Below are 25,069 nucleotides of genomic sequence, written 5' to 3'. Positions count from 1 at the left end.
ATCACAGAGACATAGTCACAGAGAGACAGACACAGACACAGAGACAGATACACAGACACAGAGACACAGAGACACAGTCACAGAGACAGTCACAGAGACACAGACACAGACAGATACACAGAGACACAGTCACACAGAGACACAGAGACACAGACACAGTCACAGAGACACAGTCACAGAGACACAGATACAGTCACAGAGACACAGAGACAGATACACATAGACACAGTCACAGAGACACAGTCACACAGAGACACAGTCACAGAGACACAGTCACACAGACACAGTCACAGAGACACAGTCACAGAGACACAGAGACACAGAGACAGACACACAGAGACACAGAGTCACAGCAACACAGAGGCACACTCAAGGAGACACTTAGACCATTCGCAATTCAATATGATCATGGCTGATCATCCAACTCATTATCCCGTACCTGCCTTCTCTCCATACCCCCTGATCCCCTTAGCCACAAGGGCCACATCTAACTCCCTCTTAAATATAGCCAATGAACTGGCCTCAACTACCCTCTGTGGCAGAGAGTTCCAGAGATTCACACACTCTCTGTGTGAAAAAAGTTCTTCTCATCTCGGTTTTAAAGGATTTCCCCCTTATCCTTAAGCTGTGACCCCTTGTCCTGGACTTCCTTAACATCGGGAACAATCTTCCTGCATATAGCCTGTCCAACCCCTTTAGAATTTTGTAAGTTTCTATAAGATCCCCTCTCAATCTTCTAAATTCTAGAGAGTATAAACCAAGTCTAGCCAGTCTTTCTTCATAAGACAGTCCTGACATCCCAGGAATCAGTCTGGTGAACCGTCTCTGCACTCCCTCTATGACAATAATGTCCTTCCCAGATTTGGAGACACACCTTCACTGAGCCACCTCACTCCACACAGTCACAGAGACACAGTGGCCACAGATAATGTCTCACTGATTTAAAGAATCGTAGTTTAGAGATGGGATCATCACCTTCAGAGACATAGCCCATAAGAACCCCAGTTACATTGAATCACGTTCCATAGAGGTCGACACAGATTTGCAGAGCCAGGGTCATGAAGTCCCACCTGCCCCGCGTTTGGCCCCCTCCAAACTAAAGAAGTGTCCAAATCCCCCATTCAACTTTGCAATCTTTGCATCAACCCACTTCCCTCCTCCTGTTTCCATACCTGAATCAAGAACCTCCCCAGCGTCTCTTCCCTTCTTCCTGAGGAGACTGAAGAAGGTCCATCTGAATATTGTCCGACTGGGAAAGGGGGAGATGCCTGTCCCCTTAACTCCATTGCAAAAGATCCAAGTTTTGTTGAGGGTCTTGGTGAGACCATTCTGGAGTCTTGCGTACCCTTTTGGTCTCCCAAATTGGGGACATTTTTGCCATAAGGAAGTGCCGGTTCACTCATAGTGAGGACTGTTACGTTTATACTCTCTCTTCCCTTATAAAATTCTTACGGGGTTGGACAGGTATGCAGGAAGTGGGTTTGGGGAAGGGGACAAGGGGTCACCAGGGGAAAAGATCCTTAAAAACCGAGATGAGAAGAACTTTTTTTCACACAGAGAGTAGTGAATCACACTCTCTAGGTAGTTGAGGCAGTTCATTGGCTGGAATAATGTGTCCCTGGGGGGGGGTATGGGAGAAGGCAGGTACGGTATACTTGAGTTGGATGATCACAATGATCATATTGAATAAAATATTCTAAACCTTGCCCACCATCGAAGCATCCTTACCAACTGCATCATGAGCTGAATATTTCCCAACGCATCACCGGTTGGGCTCCCCTCAATGACCTCGCTCAGCATCGCCAAGGTTTACCACCCAAAAGGCTCATACCCTCCAAAAGGGAACCTCAGGTTTCTGCTATGCCGACACACACTGGTGGGGAATTGAAGAATGCAGGTGAACAGAGGGATCTGGGAATAACTGTGCACAGTTCCCTGAAAGTGGAATCTCATGTAGATTGGGTGGTAAAGAAAGCTTTTGGTATGCTGGCCTTTATAAATCAGAGCATTGAGTATAGAAGCTGGGATGTAATGTTAAAATTGTACAAGGCATTGGTGAGACCAAATCTGGAGTATGATGTACAATTTTGGTCGCCCAATTATAGGAAGGATGTCAACAAAATAGAGAGAGTACAGAGGAGATTTACTAGAATGTCGCCTGGGTATCAGCAACTAAGTTACAGAGAAAGGTTGAACAAGTTAGGTCTTTATTCTCTGGAGCGCAGAAGGTTAAGGGGGGACTTGATAGAGGTCTTTAAAATGATGAGATGGATAGACGTGAATAAGCTTTTCCGACTGAGAGTAGGGAAGATTCAAACAAGGGGACATGACTTGAGAATTAAGGGACAGAAGTTTAGGGGTAACATGAGGGGGAACTTCTTTACTCAGAGAGTGGTGGCGGTGTGGAATGAGCTTCCAGTGAAGGTGGTGGAGGCAGGTTCGTTTTTATCATTTAAAAATAAATTGGATAGTTATATGGATGGGAAAGGTATGGAGGGTTATGGTCTGAGCGCAGGTAGATGGGACTAGGGGAGATTATGTGTTCGGCACGGACTAGAAGGGTCGAGATGGCCTGTTTCCGTGCTGTAATTGTTATATGGTTATATGTTATATGATCTGTATTGTGTGTACGCCTACAATATTATGTTGTGCTGCAGCAAGCAAGAATTTCATTGCCCTATCTGGGACACATGACAATAAAATTCTCTTGACTTGACTTGAGAATGGCTGACCCCTCATTCTTAAACTGTGCGAAATCTGGTTTCGGACTCTTCCCAACATCGGAATATGACAGCGTCGGTTATTTACAAAGACATTTTAAAGCTAGGAAGCTACACCTGGGCATTTAGGGGTACGTCGCTGAACCCAGAAATAACTGGGAAGCGGTTTTGTGTGGGGGCTGGTCAGGGAATACCCGAAAACCACCTAATTTGTCCGTCTCCCCCCAACGTGTCTGCTTCTCGGCAGAGCAGAAAGGCAGAGCAAGGCAAATATCTGGGAGTCCACATCTCCGAGGATATGACATGGGCATCACACGCCTCAGCACTCGTGAGTAAGGCAAGGCAGCGCCTTTATCAACCTCAGGCAATTGAGGAAATTCAGAGTGTCTCCGAGGATCCTCCAGTGTTTCTACGCAGCGGCGGTGGAAAGCATCTTGTCCGGGAACATTACCATCTGGTTCGGGAATTGCTCTGCCAAGGACAAGAAGGCTCTGCAGAGAGTAGTGTGCGTTCGGCCGAACAAACGCACTATGGGAACTTCACTCACCCCCCTGCAGGAACTATACAACAGGAGGTGCAACTCCAGAGCAAACAAAATCATGGGAGACCCCTTCCACCCCTGCAACGGACTGTTCCAGCCGCTACGGTCAGGCAAACGCCTCCGTTGCCATGCGGTGAGAACGGAGAGGTTGAGAAGGAGTTTCTTCCCAGAGGCAATTCGGACTGTAAACGCCTATCTCACCAGGGACTAACTCTACTGAACGTTTTTCCTTCCATTATTTATTATGTAAAAGAATATGTGTGTTATGATTGTGTTTATAATTTGTTTTTGGTTGTTTTGTTCCTCTCCCTCCCCTCTCCTCTCCTCTCCTCTCCTCTCCTCTCCTCTCCTCTCCTCTCCTCTCCTCTCCTCTCCTCTCCTCCCCTCTCCTCTCCTCTCCTCTCCTCCCCTCTCCTCTCCTCTCTCCTCTCCTCTCCTCTCCTGTCCTCTCCTCTCCTCCCCTCCCCTCTCCTCCCCTTTCCACTCATCTTCTCTCCACTCATCTTCTCTCCCCTCCTCTACTCTCCTCTCCTCTCCTCTCCTCTCCTCTCCTCTCCTCTCCTCTCCTCTCCTCTCCTCTCCTCTCCTCTCCTCCTATCCCCTCTTCAATCCCCCTCTCCGATTCTCTCCTCTCCTCCCCTCTTCAATCCTCTCCTCTCCTCTCCTCTCCCTCTCCTCTCCTCTCCTCTCCTCTCCTCTCCTCTCCTCTCCTGTCTTTTCCACAAAAGTCCGCGAGCATTGCCACTTTCATTTCACTGCACATCTCGTATGTGTATGTGACAAATAAACTTGACTTGACTTGACAGAGTGTTCGTTTAACGCCACCAGCTGGTGACACAGGGAGAAAAATACAACTTTAATAAATCTTTATTACAGAGGCCTGTCGTAGTAGCAAGCTGCCTGTTCGCAGGCGGTGGTTCGCCTGTGGTGTCAGTGCGTGGATTTCCACGATTGGACAACACCCCGACGAGGCTTCCTCAACACCTCAGCGACCAGCCACGACGAGTGCACGTTTTCAGCAGAAAATAGACATCCAAGAGCGAGATTTTCAGCAAGTTCCTTCATGGAGAGGGTGGGGCGTGGTGCGAAAATCACAGCTACAGTAACTCCTCCCGTCCTCCCGCCTGCCTATTGGAGATAAAGTCCAAGGGAAAAAAATTAGAGGCTTGGACATACAGCGCGGAAAGTGGCCCTTCGGCCCAACGAGTCTGCGCCGACCAGCCATCGCTGCACGCTAATGCCCCTGTCCCACTTAGGAAACCTGAACGGAAACCTCAAGAGACTTTGCGCCCCACCCAAGGTTTCCGTGAGGTTCCCGGAGGTGTTTGTCAGTCTCCCGACCTGCTTCCACTACCTGCAACCTCCGGCAACCACCTGCAACCTGCGGGAACCTCACGGAAACCTTGGGTGGGGCGCAAAGTCTCCTGAGGTTTCCGTTCAGGTTTCCTAAGTGGGACAGGGTCATAACATTATCCTACACACACTATTGCCTTCTTCCCGTAACCCCTGACACCCGTACTAGTCATGCATCCATCTATCTCTGCCTTAAGTATATCCACTGACTTGGCCTCCACAGCCTACTGTGGCCAGCAATTCCACATCTTCACCAATCTCTGTCTAAAGAAAATTCCTCCTATAACCATATAACCATATAACAATTACAGCACGGAAACAGGCCATCTCGGCCCTACAAGCCCGTGCCGAACAACTTTTTTTCCCTTAGTCCCATCTGCCTGCACTCATACCATAACCCTCCATTCCCTTCTCATCCATATGCCTATCCAATTTATTGGATAGGCATATGGATGTTTAGGAGATTTACTAGAATGTTGCCTGGGTTTCAACAACTAAGTTACAGAGAAAGGTTGAACAAGTTAGGTCTTTATTCTCTGGAGCGTAGAAGGTTAAGGGGGGACTTGATAGAGGTCTTTAAAATGATGAGAGGGATAGACAGAGTTGATGTGGACAAGCTTTTCCCTTTGAGAATAGGGAAGATTCAAACGAGAGGACATGACTTCAGAATTAAGGGACAGAAGTTTAGGGATAACATGAGGGGGAACTTCTTTACTCAGAGAGTGGTAGCGGTGTGGAATGAGCTTCCAGTGGAAGTGGTGGAGGCAGGTTCATTGGTATCATTTAAAAATAAATTGGATAGGCATATGGATGAGAAGGGAATGGAGGGTTATGGTATGAGTGCAGGCAGGTGGGACTAAGGGAAAAAAAGTTGTTCGGCACGGACTTGTAGCGCCGAGATGGCCTGTTTCCGTGCTGTAATTGTTATATGGTTATATGGTTATATGGTAAAACGCAATCACAATCTGCACGCTTGTTACTCTGTGATTTACCCTCCAACGGGACGAATAGTGAAAGATCTGGATAGAGTGGATGTGCAGAAGATGTTTCCACTTGGTGGAGAGTCTAGGGCCAGTGGCCACCGCCTCAGAATTAAAAGTACGTTCCTTTATAATGGGGACGAGGAATTTCTTTAGTCAGAGAGTGGTGAATCTGTGGAATTCATTGCCACAGACGGCGGTGGAGGCAAATTGATATTTTCATAGACTCATAGAGTGATACAGTGTGGAAACAGGTCATCCCGCCCAACCTGCCCAGACTGGCCAACGTGTCCCCGCTACAAAAGACCCATCTGCCTGCGTTTGGTCCATATCCCTCCAAACCTGTCCTATCCATGTACTTGTCAACGTTACTTAAACGTTGGGATAGTCCCAGCCTCAGATTTCTATTAAACATTCCCCCTTCACTTTGAACCTGTGTCCCCTGGTCCTGGATTCCCCTGCTCTGGGCAAGAGACTGTGTTCATCTACCTGATCTATTCCTTTCTCGAGTTCATACAACCCTATAAGATCAACCACGATCCTCCTGCGCTCCAATGAATAGAGTCCCAGCCCTTTGCCCCAACCTCTCCATGTAGTTTAGACCCTATAGTCCTGGCAACATCCTCGTAAACAGATTCTTCATTAGTATAGGTGGCAGGGGCTATGGGGAGAAGTGAGGAGAATGAGCACACTTATTTCCCTGCTACCTTCAGGTAGATGGTACAGGAGCCTGAAGACTGCACCGTCCAGGTTCAGGAATAGCTACTTCCCCACAGACATCAGGCTATTAAACCCGGCTCGGACAAAACTCTGATTATTAATAACCCATTATTATTTGCACGTTATCAGTTTATTTATTCATGTGTGTATATATTTATATTATGGTATATGGACACACTGATCTGTTTTGTAGTAAATGCCTACTATGTTCTGTGTGCTGAAACAAAGCAAGAATTTCATTGTCCTATACAGGGCCACATGACAATAGAAACATAGAAACATAGAACTTAGGTGCAGGAGTAGGCCATTCGGCCCTTCGAGCCTGCACCGCCATTCAATATGATCATGGCTGATCATCCAACTCAGTATCCCGTACCTGCCTTCTCTCCATACCCCCTGATCCCCTTAGCCACAAGGGCCACATCTAACTCCATCTTAAATATAGCCAATGAACTGTGGCCTCAACTACCCTCTGTGGCAGAGAGTTCCAGAGATTCACCAGTCTCTGTGTGAAAAAAGTTATTCCCATCTCGGTTTTAAAAGATTTCCCCCTGATCCTTAAGATGTGACCCCTTGTCCTGGACTTCCCCAACATCGGGAACAATCATCGTGTGTTTCACCCCATTCTCCTGCCTTCTTCCCGTAACCCCTGACACCCGTACTAGTCATGCATCCATCTATCTCTGCCTTAAATATATCCACTGACTTGGCCTCCACAGCCTACTGTGGCCAGCAATTCCACATCTTCACCAATCTCTGTCTAAAGAAATTCCTCCTATAACCATATAACCATATAACAATCACAGCACGGAAACAGGCCATCTCGGCCCTACAAGTCCGTGCCGAACAACTTTTTTTCCCCTTAGTCCCACCTGCCTGCACTCATACCATAACCCTCCATTCCCTTCTCATCCGTATGCCTATCCAATTTATTTTTAAATGATACCAATGAACCTGCCTCCACCACTTCCACTGGAAGCTCATTCCACACAGCTACCACTCTTTGAGTAAAGATGTTCCCCCTTATATTACCCCTAAACTTCTGTCCCTTAATTCTGAAGTCATGTCCTCTTGTTTGAATCTTCCCTATTCTCAAAGGGAAAAGCGTGTCCACATCAACTCTGTCTATCCCTCTCATCATTTTAAAGACCTCTATCAAGTCCCCCCTTAACCTTCTGCGCTCCAGAGAATAAAGCCCTAACTTATTCAACCTATCTCTGTAACTTAGTTGTTGAAACCCAGGCAACATTCTAGTAAATCTGCTCTGTACTCTCTCTATTTTGTTGACATCCTTCCTATAATTGGGCGACCAAAATTGTACACCATAATCCAGATTTGGTCTTTTGTAGTAAATGCCTACTATGTTCTGTTGTGCTGAAGCAAAGCAAGAATTCCACTGTCCTATACAGGGACACATGACAATAAACTAACTTGAACTTGAACTTGAACTTGAGAATGGGGTTTTAGGAGGGAGAGATAGATCAGCCAAGATTGAGTGGCGGAGGAGACTAATTCTGCTCCAAATACTGCCCCTATCACGACAAAAATATCCAAGGGAGGTTTGATCGGAGAAAGCCAGGCTTACCCTAGTTTTTGTTTCTGAAGAATGCACAGGCACTGATGGCTATGATGACGAGACAACCAACCACTGCAGCGGCAATCCACGACTTATTCCCATAATCCGCCAAATCGTTCGATTCTAAACGAAAGGAAACAACACAAACATATGTTAGCATTCATTGCAAAAGGATTTGAGTCTAGGAGCAGGGAGGTTCTACTGCAGTTGTACAGGGTCTTGGTGAGACCACACCTGGAGTATTGCGTTCAGTTTTGCTCTCCTAATCTGAGGAAAGACATTCTTGCCATAGAGTATTTGAGTATAGGAGCAGGGAGGTTCTACTGCAGTTGTACATGGTCTTGGTGAGACCACACCTGGAGTGTTGAGTACAGTTTTGGCCTGTTGGCCTTTATAACAAGAGGAGTTGAGTATAGGAGCAAATAGGTCCTTCTGCAGTTGTACAGGGTCTTGGTGAGACCACACCTGGAGTATTGCGTACAGTTTTGGCCTGTTGGCCTTTATAACAAGAGGAGTTGAGTATAGGAGCAAATAGGTCCTTCTGCAGTTGTACGGGGTCTTGGTGAGACCACACCTGGAGTATTGCGTACAGTTTTGGTATCCTAATCTGAGGAAAGACATTCTTGTCATAGAGGGAGTACAGAGAAGGTTCACCAGACTGATTCCTGGGATGTCAGGACTTTCATATGAAGAAAGATTCGACTTGTACTCGCTAGAATTCAGAAGATTGAGGGGGGATCTTATAGAAACTTACAGAATCCTTAAGGGGTTGGACAGGCTAGATGCAGGAAGATTGTTCCCGATGTTGGGGAAGTCCAGAACAAGAGGTCACACAGTTTAAGGATAAGGGGGAAGTATTTTAGGACTGAGATGACACTTTTTTTCACACGGAAAGTGGTGAATCTCTGGAATTCTCTGCACACAGAAGGTAGTTGAGGCCACACAGTTCATTTGCTATATTTAAGAGGGAGTTGGATGTGGCCCTTGTGGCTAAAGTGTGATCAGGGGGTATGGAGAGATGGCAGGGATGGGATACTGAGTTGGATGATCAGCCATGATCATATTGAATGGCGGTGCAGGCTCGAAGGGCCGAATGGCCTCTACTCCTGCACCTATTTTCTATGTTTCTATGTCCTTTTACCTGTCAGGTGAAGCTGTATTGACTTCCGGCTGACCAGGTTGGTCTTGCTGTTGAAGGTCTCGCATGTGTAGTTCCCCGTGTTGTTCCGGCGGAGGTTGGAGATGACCAGTTGCTCCTGAGGGTGGACCAGCGAATTGCCATTGAGATACCATTGAAATACTGAAGCCGGGAAGGACGAGGCTCGGCAGGTGAGTGTCACGTTTTCGCCATCGGCCAATGTCCGCACGTCTGGGCTGCTGACGATCTGGGGTTCATCTGGTCCATCTGAAACATGTCCAATGGTCAAGAGTCAAGGATGGTCAATTGTCTAGTTTGTAGGAATAGGGATCAGCTGGGATTTGGGTTAACGTCTAACTATTGGGATAGAAACATAGAAACATAGAAATTAGGTGCAGGAGTAGAGGCCATTCGGCCCTTCGAGCCTGCACCGCCATTCAATATGATCATGGCTGATCATGGTTCCGTTGGCTGATGGCAGATGGGATTAGGATTAGGAATTAACTGGGATTAGGGATTCGGTTAAACTATTGGGATGGTTGAGAAACATAGACAATAGGTGCAGGAGTAGAGGCCATTCGGCCCTTCGAGCCTGCACCATTCGCCATTCAATATGATCATGGCTGATCATCCAACTCAGTATCCCATCCCTGCCTTCTCTCCATACCCCCTGATCCCTAAACCACAATGGCCACATCTAACACCCTCTTAAATATAGCCAATGAACTGTGTGGCCTCAAGTACCTTATGTGGCAGAGAATTCCACAGATTCACCACTCTCTGTGTGAAAAATGTTTTCCTCATCTCGGTCTTAAAAGATTTCCCCCTTATCCTCAAAATGTGACCCCTTGGTCCGGACTTCCCCAACATCGGGAACAATCTTCCTGCATCTAGCCTGTCCAACCCCTTAAGAATTTTGTAAATTTCTATAAGATCCCCCCTCAATCTTCTTAATTCAAGCGAGTACAAACCGAGTCTATCCAGGCTTGAGGGATTAGGTTAAACTATTGGGATGGTTTAGAAACATAGAAGCATAGAAACATGGTTTAAGTTTGTATACTAATCTCTTATGTTGAAAGCCTTCTGAAAGTCCTTCATCATATGAAAGTCCTGAAAGATTAAACCGTGACTCTCTATGGAAAACATAGACAATAGGTGCAGGAGTAGAGGCCATTCGGCCCTTCGAGCCTGCACCGTTCGCCATTCAATATGATCATGGCTGATCATCCAACTCAGTATCCTGTACCTGCCTTCTCTCCATACCTCCTGATCTCTTTAGACATAAGGGCCACATTTGGAACATGTTTCCTGGCTGATAGAATGGAGTAGCTGGGCTTGTACACTCTGGAGTTTAGAAGGAAGAGAGGGGATCTTATTGAAACATATTAGGTAGTTAAGGGTTTGGATACGCTAGAGGCAGGAAACATGGTCCCGATATTCTGTGAGTCCAGAACCAGGGGCCACACACAGTTTAAGAATAAGGGGTAAGCCATTTAGATTGGAGGCGAGGAAACACTTTTTCACACACACAGAGTGGTGAATCTGTGGAATTCTCTGAGGGCGGTGGAGGCCGGTTCTCTGGATGCTTTCAAGAGAGAGAGAGATTGGGCTCTTAAAGATAGCGGAGTCAGGGGATATGGGGAGAAGGCAGGAGCGGGGTACTGATTGTGGATGATCAGCCATGATCACATTGAATGGCGGTGCTGGCTCGAAAGGCCCAATGGACTCTCCTCCTGCACCTATTGTCTATTGTCTATTGTAACACTATCCTACACACACTGGGGATTATTTAATATACCGAAGCCAATTAACCTGCAAACCTGCACGTGTTTGGAGTGGGGGATGAGACCGGAGTACCCGGAGAAAACCCACGCAGGTCATAGAAACATAGAAACATAGAAATTAGGTGCAGGAGTAGGCCATTCGGCCCTTCGAGCCTGCACCATTCGCCATTCAATATGATCATGGCTGATCATCCAACTCAGTATCCCGTACCTGCCTTCTCTCCATACCCCCTGATCCCCTTAGCCACAAGGGCCACATCTAACTCCCTCTTAAATATAGCCAATGAACTGGCCTCAACTACCCTCTGTGGCAGAGAGTTCCAGAGATTCACCACTCTCTGCGTGAAAAAAGTTCTTCTCATCTCGGTTTTAAAGGATTTCCCCTTTATCCTTAAGCTGTGACCCCTTGTCCTGGACTTCCCTAACATCGGGAACAATCTTCCTGCATCTAGCCTGTCCAACCCCTTAAGAATTTTGTAAGTTTCTATAAGATCCCCTCTCAATCTTCTAAATTCTAGAGAGTATAAACCAAGTCTATCCAGTCTTTCTTCATAAGACAGTCCTGACATCCCAGGAATCAGTCTGGTGAACCGTCTCTGCACTCCCTCTATGGCAAGAATGTCCTTCCTCAGATTTGGAGACCAAAACTGTACGCAATACTCCAGGTGTGGTCTCACCAAGACCCTGTATAACTGCAGTAGAACCTCTTTGCTCCTATACTCAAGTCATCTTGTTATAAAGGCCAACAGGCCAAAACTGTACTCAACACTCCAGGTGTGGTCTCACCAAGACCCTGTACAACTGCAGTAGAACCTCTCTGCTCCTATACTCAAATCCTTTTGCACGGGGAGAACGTGCCTCTAGCGTGTCCAACCCCTTAATAATATTATATGTTTATTGTCACGTGTACCCGAGGGACAAAGGGACTTACAGTAGACATTTAGATGAAAGAGTTGGCTGGCTTTACTGCCCAGAGGTCCAAGGGCCTCACAGGTATAGTTGCCAGCGTTGGCTCTGTCCACGTCATTGATGGTCAATGTCCGGTTCCCCTCCGACAGCCTGGTATTACCGGTGTCCGAGAGGGCTTGCTGGTCTTTGGTCCAAGTTACGGACAGCAGCTGACCAGACACGTCACACACCAGAGTCACTGTACCGTTTCTCTCCACTGGTTCCTCGACGCTGGCACTGATCTTCGGGACAGAAATACCTGTTTTGGGGAGAAAGGGGGAAGACAAAAATTCACAGGATTAACTCATTGTTTACAGAATTTTGGGCAGCAGAGTTGCTGCCTCACAACGCCAGCAACCCGGGTTCAATCCTGACGTTCTCCTAATCTGAGGAAAGACAGAGTGTGTGTGTGTGTGTGTGTGTGTGTGTGTGTGTGTGTGTGTGTGTGTGTGTGTGTGTGTGTGTGTGTGTGTGTGTGTGTGTGTGTGTGTGTGTGTGTGTGTGTGTGTGTGTGTGTGTGTGTGTGTGTGTGTGTGTGTGTGTGTGTGTGTGTGTGTGTGTGTGTGTGTGTGTGTGTGTGTGTGTGTGTGTGTGTGTGTGTGTGTGTGTGTGTGTGTGTGGTCTTGGGTCTTGGTGAGACCACACCTGGAGTATTGCGTGCAGTTTTGGTCTCCTAATCTGAGGAAAGACATTCTTGCCATAGAGGATTTGAGTCTAGGAGCAGGGAGGTTCTACTGCAGTTGTACTGGGTCTTGGTGAGACCACATCTGGAGTATTGCGTACAGTTTTGGTCTCCTGATCTGAGGAAAGACATTCTTGCCATAGAGGGGGTACAGAGAAGGTTCACCAGACTGATTCCTGGGATGGCAGGACTTTCATATGAAGAAAGACTGGATAGACTCGGCTTGTACTCGCTAGAATTTAGAAGATTGAGGGGGGGGGGGGGGGGATCTAATAGAAACTTACAAAATTCTTAAGGGGTTGGACAGGCTAGATGCAGGAAGATTGTTCCCGATGTTGGGGAAGTCCAGAACAAGGGGCCACACACACCGTTTAAGGATAAGGGGGAAATCTTTTCGGACCGAGATGAGAAAAATTTTTTTTCACACACAGAGAGTGGTGAATCTGTGGAATTCTCTGCCACAGAAGGTAGTTGAGGCCACACAGTTCATTGGCTATATTTAAGAGGGAGTTAGATGTGGCCCTTGTGGTTAAAGGGATCAGGGGGTATGGAGAGAAGGCAGGTACAGGATACTGAGTTGGATGATCTGCCATGATCATATTGAATGGGGAATGGTGCAGGCTCGAAGGGCCGAATGACCTCGACTCCTGCACCTATTTTCTATGTTTCTATGTTTCTATGTTATCAGGCAACTGCATCATCCTACCAAAACCAAATATCTACCATCTACCTCATTGGTGACCCTCGGACTATCCTTGATCAAACTTTGCTGGCTTGACCTTGCACTAAAAGTTATTCCCTTCATCATGTATCTGTACACTGTAGACGGCTCGATTGTAGCCATGTACACTCTTTCCCGCTGACTGGATAGATAGCAGGCGACATGGAAGCTTTTCCCTGTACCTCGCTACACGGGACAGTAAACTGTAATGAACTGAGACTCCAGCCAGTGTACACTCATACTCTCCACCGATTTCCATCTGTACTTTGTTTGTATTTCGTGAGCACTAGTTTCCTGGTTGCGGGCCAAAAAAATAGCGAAAATCTAAATTTGGAAAAATCGGCCTCTCATGTCCAATGTATTGTCGGCTGAGCCTTTCCAGATGTTTGTTTTGGCTTTGTTCAGATAATACGTTCCTTCCCAGCTGATAGAAACATTGAAAAATAGGTGCAGGAGTAGGTTATTAGAAACATAGAAACATAGAAATTAGGTGCAGGAGTAGGCCATTCGGCCCCTCGAGCCAGCACCGCCATTCAATATGATCATGGCTGATCATCCAACTCAGTATCCTGTGCCTGCCTTCTCTCTATACCCCCTGATCCCTTTAGCCACAAGGGCCACATCTAACTCCCTCTTAAATATAGCCAATGAACTGTGTGGCCTCAACTACCTTCTGTGGCAGAGAGTTCCACAGATTCACCACTCTCTGTGTGTGAAAATAAATGTTTTTCTCATCTCGGTCCTAAAAGATTTCCCCCTTATCCTTAAACTGTGTGTGTGGCCCCTTGTTCTGGACTTCCCCAACATCGGGAACAATCTTCCTGCATCTAGCCTGTCCAACCCCTTAAGAATTTTGTACGTTTCTATAAGATCCCCCCCTCAATCTTCTAAATTCTAGCGAGTACAAGCCGAGTCTATCCAGTCTTTCTTCATATGAAAGTCCTGACATCCCAGGAATCAGTCTGGTGAACCTTCTCTGTACTCCCTCTACGGCAAGAATGTCTTTCCTCAGATTAGGAGACTGAAACTGTACGCAATACTCCAGGTGTGGTCTCACCAAGACCCTGTACAACTGCAGTAGAATCTCCCTGCTCCTATATTCAAATCATTTTGTTATGAATGCTAACATACCAATCGCTTTCTTCACTGCCTGCTGCACCTGCATGCCTACCTTCAATGACTGGTGTACCATGACACCCAGGTCTCGCTGCATCTCCCCTTTTCCTAATCGGCCACCATTCAGATAATACTTTCCTGTTTTTGCCACCAAAGTGGATAACCTCACATTTATCCACATTATACTGCACCTGCCATGCATTTTCCCACTCACCCAGCCTATCCAAGTCACCTTGCAGCCTCTTAGAATCCTCCTCACAGCTAACACTGCCCCCCAGCTTAGTGTTACCTGCAAAATTTGCTAATGTTACTTTGAATCCCTTGATCCAAATCATTAATATATATGATGTATATTGTAAATAGCTGTGGCCCCAGCACCGAGCCTTGCGATACCCCACTAGTCACTGCTGGTCCCCACACCGGGCCTTGCGCTGCCCCACTAGTCACTGCTGGTCCCCGCACCGAGCCTTGCGGTACCCCAGTCACTGCTGGTCCCCGCACCGGGCCTTGCGCTGCCCCACTAGTCACTGCTGGTCCCCGCACCGGGCCTTGCGCTGCCCCACACTAGTCACTGCTGGTCCCCGCACCGGGCCTTGCGCTGCCCCACACTAGTCACTGCTGGTCCCCGCACCGGGCCTTGCGCTGCCCCACACTAGTCACTGCTGGTCCCTGCTGCGGGCCTTGCGCTGCCCCACACTAGTCACTGCTGGTCCCCGCACCGGGCCTTGCGCTGCCCCACTAGTCACTGCTGGTCCCCGCACCGAGCCTTGCGCTGCCCCACTAGTCACTGCTGGTCCCCGCACCGAGCCTTGCGGTACCCCACTAGTCACTGCCTGCCATTCTGAAAGGGACCCGTTAATCCCTACTCTTTGTTTCCTGTCTGCCAACCACTTCTCTATCCACATCAGCCCTCTACCCCCTATACCATGTGCTCTAATTTTGCCACTAATCTCCTATGTGGGACCTTAGCAAATGCTTTCTGAAAGTCCAGGTACACTACATCCACTGGCTCTCCCTTGTCCATTTTCCTAGCTAGATCTTCAAAAAATTCAAAAATTCCAGGAAGATTAGTCAAGCATGATTTCCTTTCGTAAATCCATGCTGACTCGGACCGATCCTGTTACTGCTATCCAAATGTGCGGTTATCTCATCTTTTATAATTGACTCCAGCATCTTCCCCACCACTGATGTCAGACTAACTGGTCTAAAATTCCCTGTTTTCTCTCTCCCGATGGCAGATATGAGGTTGGTGGCTCTCTCTCATCTTGACAGCCAGAAGGGGGGCTACGTGAGGATGCTGTTCATAGACTACAGTTCAGCCTTCAACACGATAGTCCCCACCAGACTGGCCGAGAAGCTACTGGAATTGGGGCTCAACACCTCCCTGTGTGCCTGGGCCCTGGACTTTCTCACCGCCAGGCCCCAGGTAGTCAAGATGGGAGGGAATACATCGAAGTCCCTCACCCTGAGCACAGGATCGCCCCAGGGTTGCGTCCTCAGCCCCCTATTGTACTCCCTGTACACACATGACTGTGTGGCTAGGTTCAGCTCCAATTCAATAATTAAGTTTGCTGATGACACTGTGGTGGTGGGCCTGATCTCAGACAATGATGAGAGGGCCTACCGGGAGGAGGTGGCTGATCTAGCACTCTGGTGCCAGGATAACAGCCTCCTCTTGAACATCAAAAAAACGAAGGAGCTGATCATGGACTTTAGGAGGGCACATCATCCGAGGACGTACACTCCATTGAGGATAAATGGGGATCCTGTGGATAGGGTGAACTGTTTTAAATATCTGGGAGTCCACATCTCTGAGGATATGACATGGGCATCACACGCCTCAGCCCTCGTGAGTAAGGCAAGGCAGCGCCTTTACCACCTCAGGCAATTGAGGAAATTCAGAGTGTCTCCGAGGATCCTCCAGTGCTTCTACGCAGCGGCGGTGGAAAGCATCTTGTCCGGGAACATTACCAACTGGTTTGGGAATTGCTCTGCCAAGGACAAGAAGGCTCTGCAGAGAGTAGTGCGTTCCGCCGAACAAACCCACTATGGGAACTTCACTCACCCCCCTGCAGGAACTATAAAACAGGAGGTGCAACTCCAGAGCAAATAAAATCATGGGAGACCCCTTCCACCCCTGCAACGGACTGTTCCAGCTGCTACGGTCAGGCAAACGCCTCTGTTGCCATGCGATGAGAACGGAGAGGTTGAGAAGGAGTTTCTTCCCAGAGGCAATTCGGACTGTAAACGCTTATCTCACCAGGTACTAACTCTACTGAACGTTTTTTTCCTTCCATTATTTATTATGTAAAAGAATATGTGTGTTATAATTGTGGTTATAATTTGTTTGGTTGTTTTGTTGTTTGTCTTTTGCACAGAAGTCCGCGAGCATTCGCCACTTTCATTTCACTGCACATCTCGTATGTGTATGTGACAAATAAACTTGACTTCCTTGACTTGAATAAATAGCATATTCCATCAATTGTCCTGCTGAATTTGACCAGGGCAGCATTTGCTCCACCTGGACCAGAACACAATCCTTCACCTCACAAGAACAGGCGCAGGAGCCTGAACACTGTAAAGTCCAGATTCTGGAGTAACTTCTTCCCAGACACTAGGCTATTAAACACTACGACCTCCAAATAGTCTCTGAACTCATGGACTCGGGGACATTGGTTGTGCGTGTGCGTGTGTGTGTGTGTGTGTGTGTGTGTGTGTGTGTGTGTGTGTGTGTGTGTGTGTGTGTGTGTGTGTGTGTGTGTGTGTGTGTGTGTGTGTGTGCGCGTGTGTGTGTGTGTGTGAGTGTGTGTGTGTGTGTGTGTGTGTGTGTGTGTGTGTGTGTGTGTGTGTGCGTGTGTGTGTGTGTGTGTGTGTGTGTGTGTGTGTGTGTGTGCGTGTGTGTGTGTGTGTGTGTGTGTGTGTGTGCGTGTGTGTGTGCGCGTGTGTGAATGTGTGTTGTGTGTGTGTGTGTGTGTGTGTGTGTGTGTGTGTGTGTGTGTGTGTGTGTGTGTGTGTGTGTGTGTGTGTGTGTGTGTGTGTGTGTGTGTGTGTGCGTGTGTGTGTGTGTGACTGTGTGTGTGTGTGTGTGTGTGTGTGTGTGTGTGTGTGTGTGTGTGTGTGTGTGTGTGTGTGTGTGTGTGTGTGTGTGTGTGTGTGTGTGTGTGTGTGTGTGTGAGTGTGAGAGTGTTTATGTCTGTGTTGGAGAGAATGATTATGTGTATTTGTGTGTATGTGTATGTGACAAATAAACTTGACTTGACTTGACTTGAAAATTCCCTGTGTTCTCTCTCCCGATGGCAGATATAGAAACATAGAAACATAGACAACAGGTGCAGGAGTAGAGACCGTTCGGCCCTTCGAGCCTGCACCGCCATTCAATATGATCATGGCTGATCATCCAACTCAGTATCCCGTACCTGCCTTCTCTCCATACCCCCTGATCCCCTTAGCCACAAGGACCACATCTAACTCCCTCTTAAATATAGCCAATGAACTGGCCTCAACTACCCTCTGGGGCAGAGAGTTCCACAGATTCAACACTCTCTGTGTGTGAAAATAAATGTTTTTCTCATCTCGGTCCCAAAAGACTTCCCCCTTATCCTTAAACTGTGACCCCTTGTTCTGGACTTCCCCAACATCGGGAACAATCTTCCTGCATCTAGCCTGTCCAACCCCTTAAGAATTTTGTACGTTTCTATAAGATCCCCCCCTCAATCTTCTAAATTCTAGCGAGTACAAACCGAGTCTATCCAGTCTTTCTTCATAAGACAGTTCTGACATCCCAGGAATCAGTCTGGTGAACCGTCTCTGCACTCCCTCTATGGCAATAATGTCCTTCCTCAGATTTGGAGACCAAAACTGTACGCAATACTCCAATGAGAATGGTGGGTGCGTTCTTACCGTTGGTGGCGATGAATTTCGTGGCCTCGGCGTACATCCGCGTTCGGTTGTTGTACACGTGGCAAGTGTAGTTTCCGAGATCCTGTCTGGTCATGTTGATAATGGTGAACTCTCGGCTGCTCTCCTCGAGTTCTCGGCCGTTCAGCAGCCAGTTAAATTCGGCAGCTGGAACCGAATCCGCGCTGCAGCTGAGCGTCAGGTTTGAACCGAGCGTGAAGAATTCCTGGTCGCCTTCAGGGCTGATCCGAACCGAGTCAGGTCCATCTAAAACAACATCATACGGAGTTAGATTACTTTAAGGATAAGGTGGAAATCCTTTAGGACCGAGATGAGAAAAACATTTTTTTTTCACACACAGTGAGTGGTGAATCTGTGGAATTCTCTGCCACAGAATGTAGTTGAGGCCACAGTTCATTGGTTATATTTAAGAGGGAGAAAATATGTGCAGGAGTAGGCCATTTGGCCCTTCGAGCCTGCACCGCCATTCATTCATGGATTTCGTTGTCTCTGTACTGTACACTGACAATGACAATTAAAATTGAATCTGAATCTGATCATCCAACTCAGTATCCCGTACCTGCCTTCTCTCCATACCCCCTGATACCTTTAGCCACAAGGGCCACATCTAACTCCCTCTTAAATATAGCCAATGAACTGTGTGGCCTCAACTACCCTCTGTGGCAGAGAATTCCACAGATTCACCACTCTCTGTGTGTGAAAAAAATGTTTTTCTCATCTCGGTCCGAAAAGATTTCCCCTTTATCCTTAAACTGTGACCCCTTGTTCTGGACTTCCCCAACATCGGGAACAATCTTCCTGCACTAATCGAATCAGAATAATACGCGCATTCACAAAAAATAATCCCACTATTAGAACTACAGATGCTGGTTTAAATCAAATGTAGACACAACATGCTTGAGTGACATAGAAACATAGAAACATAGAAATTAGGTGCAGGAGTAGGCCATTCGGCCCTTCGAGCCAGCACCGCCATTCAATATGATCATGGCTGATCATCCAACTCAGTATCCCGTACCTGCCTTCTCTCCATACCCCCTGATCCCCTTAGCCACAAGGGCCACACCTAACTCCCTCTTAAATATAGCAAATTAACTGGCCTCAACTACCCTCTGTGGCAGAGAGTTCCAGAGATTCACCACTCTCTGTGTGAAAAAAGTTTTTCTCATCTCGGTCCTAAAGGATTTCCCCCTTATCCTTAAGCTGTGACCCCTTGTCCTGGACTTCCCCAACATCGGGAGCAATCATCCTGCATCTAGCCTGTCTAACCCCTTAAGAATTTTGTAAGTTTCTATAAGAAAGTAACTCAGCGGGACAGGCAGCATCTCTGGAGAGAAGGAATCGGATGGAGACTCTTCTTCAGACAGAAGAATCTGAGGGCTGTCTGAAGAGCCTGAAGAAGGGTCTCACTCATTCCTTCTCTCCAGAGATGCTGCCTGTCCCGCTGAGTTACTCCAGCGTGTTGTGTTATTTTCATTCAACTGATACTTACAAGAAATTGTTAGTGAAAAGGGATCGCTCGTTTCATTGTTAATGACGCTCCAAACCTGGCAACGATACGCGCCCGAGTCAGATCGTTGGACGGCCGATAAACTCAGGGATACATTGTCCATTGATGCCTTAATATCCTCATTGTCCAACAGCACGTCGTTGGGCAAGATCCAGCCAACATGTGTAATATCGCCGGTGGCTGTACACGTCAGGGTCACTGTGTCGTTGTTTTCCACGGGGTACGATATATCCGAGGTGATTATTGGTTTGGAAACCGGTTCTGGAAGATAAAAATACATGATTTAATTTATCCCCTGTATCTGGACGTACAAACATGGACAATCGGTGCATGAGTAGGACATTTGGCCCTTCGAGCCTGCACCATTCGCCATTCAATATGATCATAGAAACATAGAAATTAGGTGCAGGAGTAGGACATTTGGCCCTTAGAGCCAGCACCGCCATTCAATATGATCATAGAAACATAGAAATTAGGTGCAGGAGTAGGCCATTCGGCCCTTCGAGCCTGCACCATTCGCCATTCAATATGATCATGGCTGATCATCCAACTCAGTATCCCGTACCTGCATACTCTCCATACCCTCTGATCCCCTTGGCCACAAGGGCCACATCTAACTCCCTCTTAAATATAGCCAATGAACTGGCCTCGACTACCCTATGTGGCCGAGAGTTCCAGAGATTCACCACTCTCTGTGTGAAAAAAGTTCTTCTCATCTCAGTCCTAAAGGATTTCCCCCTTATCCTTAAGCTGTGACCCCTTGTCCTGGACTTCCCCAACATCGGAAACAATCTTCCTGCATCTAGCCTGTCCAATCCCTTAAGAATTTTGTAAGTTTCTATAAGATCCCCTCTCAATCTCCTAAATTCTAGAGAGTATAAACCAAGTCTATCCAGTCTTTCTTCATAAGACAGTCCTGACATCCCAGGAATCAGTCTGGTGAACCTTCTCTGCATTCCCTCTATGGCAATAATGGCATTCCTCAGATTTGGAGACCAAAACTGTACGCAATACTCCAGGTGTGGTCTCACCAAGGCCCTGTACAACTGCAGTAGAACCTCCCTGCTCCTATACTCAAATCCTTTCGCAATGAACAGCTAACATACCATTCGCTTTCTTTACTGCCTGCTGCACCTGCATGCCTACCTTCAATGACTGGTGTACCATGACACCCAGGTCTCGCTGCATCTCCCCCTTTCCCAATCGGCCACCATTTAGATAATAGTCTGCTTTCCCGTTTTTGCCACCAAAATGGATAACCTCACATTTATCCACATTATACTGCATCTGCCAAACATTTGCCCACTCACCCAGCCTATCCAAGTCACCTTGCAGTCTCCTAGCATCCTCCTCACAGCTAACACTGCCCCCCAGCTTAGTGTCATCCGCAAACTTGGAGATATTGCCTTCAATTCCCTAGCATACCATTCGCATACGGCTTGTTCTCGATATACAACTGACCTCTCCTGCATTCTTACCTATCACCTGCATTGCTGTGGTGAGGCTGGTGTACCGGCCAGTCATGTTATTGTAGGCCTGACACGTGTAGTTTCCGCTGTTATTCCGGAGAACGCCGACAATATCCAGTCTTGGCCCATTCTGGTCTAAGATGTCCCCGTTCAAAAGCCACTCGAGATGCGGTGGGGGGTCGGATTGGGCAGAGCACAGGAACGTCACGTTAGATCCCACCGCGATGACTTCATCCGCGGGCGATAGAGACAATGCCATATCCTCCGGTCCGTCTGCAATGAGCGTATTGCAAGAGCGGCAGAAATTAAACACTATTTTTTTAAATTTTGTTTTATTACAAACATTTCATGTATATCACTCGTACATTTAGAAACATAGAAACATAGACAGCAGGTGCAGGAGTAGAGGCCATTCGGCCCTTCGAGCCTGCACCATTCACCATTCAATATGATCATGGCTGATCATCCAACTCAGTATCCCGTACCTGCCTTCTCTCCATACCCCCTGATCCCCTTGGCCACAAGGGCCACATCTAACTCCCTCTTAAATATAGCCAATGAACTGGCCTCAACTACCCTCTGTGGCAGAGAGTTCACCACTCTCTGTGTGAAAAAAGTTCTCCTCATCTCGGTTTTAAAGGATTTCCCCCTTATCCTTAAGCTGTGACCCCTTGGCCTGGACTTCCCCAACATCGGGAACAATCTTCCTGCATCTAGCCTGTCCAACCCCTTAAGAATTTTGTAAGTTTCTATAAGATCCCCTCTCAATCTCCTAAATTCTAGAGAGTATAAACCAAGTCTATCCAGTCTTTCTTCATAAGGCAGTCCTGACATCCCAGGAATCAGTCTGGTGATTTAGGTCCATTGTCAAGGTACGTGAAGCCAATAGTTGTGAACCTGGGTTTTAGGATGGACAGTGACTTTAAATTAACCATATATAACCGTATAACCATATAACAATTACAGCACGGAAACAGGCCATCTCGGCCCTGTGCCGAACAATTTTTTTTCCCCCTTAGTCCCACCTGCCTACACTCATACTATAACCCTCCATTCCCTTCTCATCCATATGCCTATCCAATTTATTTTTAAATGATACCAATGAACCTGCCTCCACCACATTCCACTGGAAGCTCATTCCACACCGCTACCACTCTCTGAGTAAAGAAGTTCCCCCTCATGTTACCCCTAAACTTCTGTCCCTTAATTCTGAAGTCATGTCCTCTTGTTTGAATATTCCCTATTCTCAAAGGGAAAAGCTTGTCCACAACAACTCTGTCTATCCCTCTCATCATTTTAAAGACCTCTATCAAGTCCCCCCTTAACCTTCTGCGCTCCAGAGAATAAAGACCTAACTTATTCAACCTATCTCTGTAACTTAGTTGTTGAAACCCAGGCAACATTCTAGTAAATCTCCTCTGTACTCTCTCTATTTTGTTGACATCCTTCCTATAATTGGGCGACCAAAATTGTACACCATACTCCAGATTTGGTCTCACCAATGCCTTGTACAATTTTAACATTACATCCCCGCTTCTATACTCAATGTTAAGTCCAGCTTCTTTCACCTAAGGAAGCTGGCGAAGGTGAAGCCCATTCTCGAGCGGCAGCATTTTGAGACAGTAATCCATGCCTTTATTACATCTAGGCTGGATTACTGTAACGCGCTCTATTTTGGAGTTGCTCGTTCTTCACTGGCTCGTCTCCAGTTGGTTAAGAATGCTGCTGGGACTCGAAAGAGGGAGCACATATCGCCAATTCTGGCCTCCCTACACTGGCTCCCGGTGCACTTTCGAGTTCATTTTAAGATACTGTTATTTGTTTTTAAATCTCCGAATGGGCTCGCCCCTCCTTACCTCTCTGAGCTGCTCCACCCATACGCTCCTGCGCGGTCCCTCAGGTCAGCTGGTCAGCTGCTGCTGGAGGTACCGAGGTCTAGTCTGATATCTAGTCTAGTCAGCATCTAGTCTAGTAATGCTGATAAGTGTGAGGTGCTACACCTTGGCAGGACAAATCAAAATGGGAAGTACATGGTAAATGGTAGGGAATTGAAGTATACAGTTGAACAGAGGGATCTGGGTATAACCGTGCATAGTTCCTTGAAGGTGGAATCTCATATAGATAGGGCGGTAAAGAAAGCTTTTGGTATGCTAGCATTTATAAATCAGAGCATTGAGTATAGAAGCTGGGATGTAATGTTAAAATTGTACAAGGCATTGGTGAGACCAAATCTGGAGTATGGTGTACAATTTTTGTCGCCCAATTATAGGAAGGATGTCAACAAAATAGAGAGAGTACAGAGGAGATTTACTAGAATGTTGCCTGGGTTTCAACAACTAAGTTACAGAGATAGGTTGAATAAGTTAGGTCTTTATTCTCTGGAGCGCAGAAGGTTAAGGGAGGACTTGATAGAGGTCTTTAAAATGATGAGAGGGATAGACAGAGTTGACGTGGAAAAGCTTTTCCCACTGAGAGTAGGGAAGATTCAAACAAGGGGACATGACATGAGAATTAAGGGACAGAAGTTTAGGGGTAACATGAGGGGGGAACTTCTTTACTCAGAGAGTGGTGGCTGTGTGGAATGAGCTTCCAGTGGAAGTGGTGGAGGCAGGTTCATTGGTATAATTTAAAAATAAATTGGATAGGCATATGGATGAGAAGGGAATGGAGGGTTATGGTATGAGTGCAGGCAGGTGGGACTAAGGGGGAAAAAATTGTTCGGCTCGGACTTGTAGGGCCGAGATGGCCTGTTTCCGTGCTGTAATTGTTATATGTTATAGTCGGAGGCTCAGAGGGGATAGAGCCTTCTCTGTTGCTACTCCGGCACTCTGGAACGCCCTCCCGTTGCACATCAGACAGGCTCCCTCACTGTCCATCTTCAAATCCAGTGTTAAAACACATTTGTACTCCCTGGCTTTTGACCGTGCCCGAGACTTTGCTTCTGTTTTTGGTGTTTTTGATGTTTCTTTATTTTGCATGTCTTTTCCTACTATTTCTTTTGATTGTTATTTTTGGTGTGTATTAACTTTTTTGTCAATGATTAGTGATGCACAGCACTTTGTTGCAGCTATGTTTGTTTTCAAAGTGCTCTATAAATGAAATTATTATTATTATTATTTATTATTGTTAACATTATCGATTGTGGATTGTTTCTGCTTCTAGTTTTTTGTTTTAAGATAGGAAGTAAGGGAGAAATAGGAAACAAAAGAACACAAATGTTGTGGTTCCTGAGCACGTCATATGAAGAAGAAGAACCTAGTCTCCATTTTCCTAGATCCACATCCCCTTTGTCCCGTTTTCACACCTGACACTTCCTCAGTTTTGGTCTCCTAATCTGAGGAAAGACATTCTTTCCATAGAGGGAGTACAGAGAAGGTTCACCAGACTGATTCCTGGGATGTCAGGACTTTCTTATGAAGAAATACTTGATAGACTCGGCTTGTACTCGCTTGAATTTTTGAGATTGAGGGGGGATCTTATAGAAACCTACAGAAATCTTAAGGGATTGGACAGACTAGATGCAGGAAGATTGTTCCCGATGTTGGGGAGTTCCATGGCAAGGGGTCACAGTTCAAGGATAAGGGGGAAATCCTTTAGAACCGAGATGAAACTTACAAAATTCTTAAGGGGTTGGACAGGCTAGATGTAGGAAGATTGTTCCCGATGTTGGGGAAGTCCAGGACAAGGGGTCACAGCTTAAGGATAAGGGGGAAATCCTTTAAAACCGAGATGAGAAGAACTTTTTTTCACACAGAGTGGTGAATCTCTGGAACTCTCTGCCACAGAGGGTAGTCGAGGACAGTTCATTGGCTATATTTAAGAGGGAGTTAGATGCGGCTCTTGTGGCTAAGGGGATCAGGCGGTATGGAGAGAAGGCAGGTACGGGATACTGA

At 46.9% G+C, this 25,069-nt stretch overlaps 1 protein-coding gene across 1 annotated transcript in view; it reads right to left on the bottom strand.

Annotated features, from left to right (window-relative positions):
• Positions 1–4,071: 4,071 nt before the first annotated feature.
• Positions 4,072–25,069, bottom strand: part of LOC129693690 (carcinoembryonic antigen-related cell adhesion molecule 5-like) — a 44,576-nt gene continuing 23,578 nt past the window's right edge. The window contains exons 4-10 of the mRNA XM_055630473.1: positions 21,186–21,449; positions 19,690–19,968; positions 18,180–18,443; positions 11,744–12,019; positions 9,032–9,295; positions 7,900–8,013; positions 4,072–4,389 (exon numbers count right to left, since the gene is read on the bottom strand). Of these exons, the coding sequence (XP_055486448.1) occupies positions 7,901–8,013; positions 9,032–9,295; positions 11,744–12,019; positions 18,180–18,443; positions 19,690–19,968; positions 21,186–21,449 (1,460 nt within the window). The 3' untranslated portion in view covers positions 4,072–4,389; position 7,900. The remainder of the gene's footprint in view (positions 4,390–7,899; positions 8,014–9,031; positions 9,296–11,743; positions 12,020–18,179; positions 18,444–19,689; positions 19,969–21,185; positions 21,450–25,069) is intronic.

Source organism: Leucoraja erinacea, unplaced genomic scaffold (assembly GCF_028641065.1).
Source record: "Leucoraja erinacea ecotype New England unplaced genomic scaffold, Leri_hhj_1 Leri_390S, whole genome shotgun sequence".
Classification (NCBI taxonomy): domain Eukaryota; kingdom Metazoa; phylum Chordata; class Chondrichthyes; order Rajiformes; family Rajidae; genus Leucoraja; species Leucoraja erinaceus.
The sequence above is the reverse complement of the archived record's forward strand: the minus strand, read 5'-3'. Positions and strand labels throughout refer to the sequence as shown.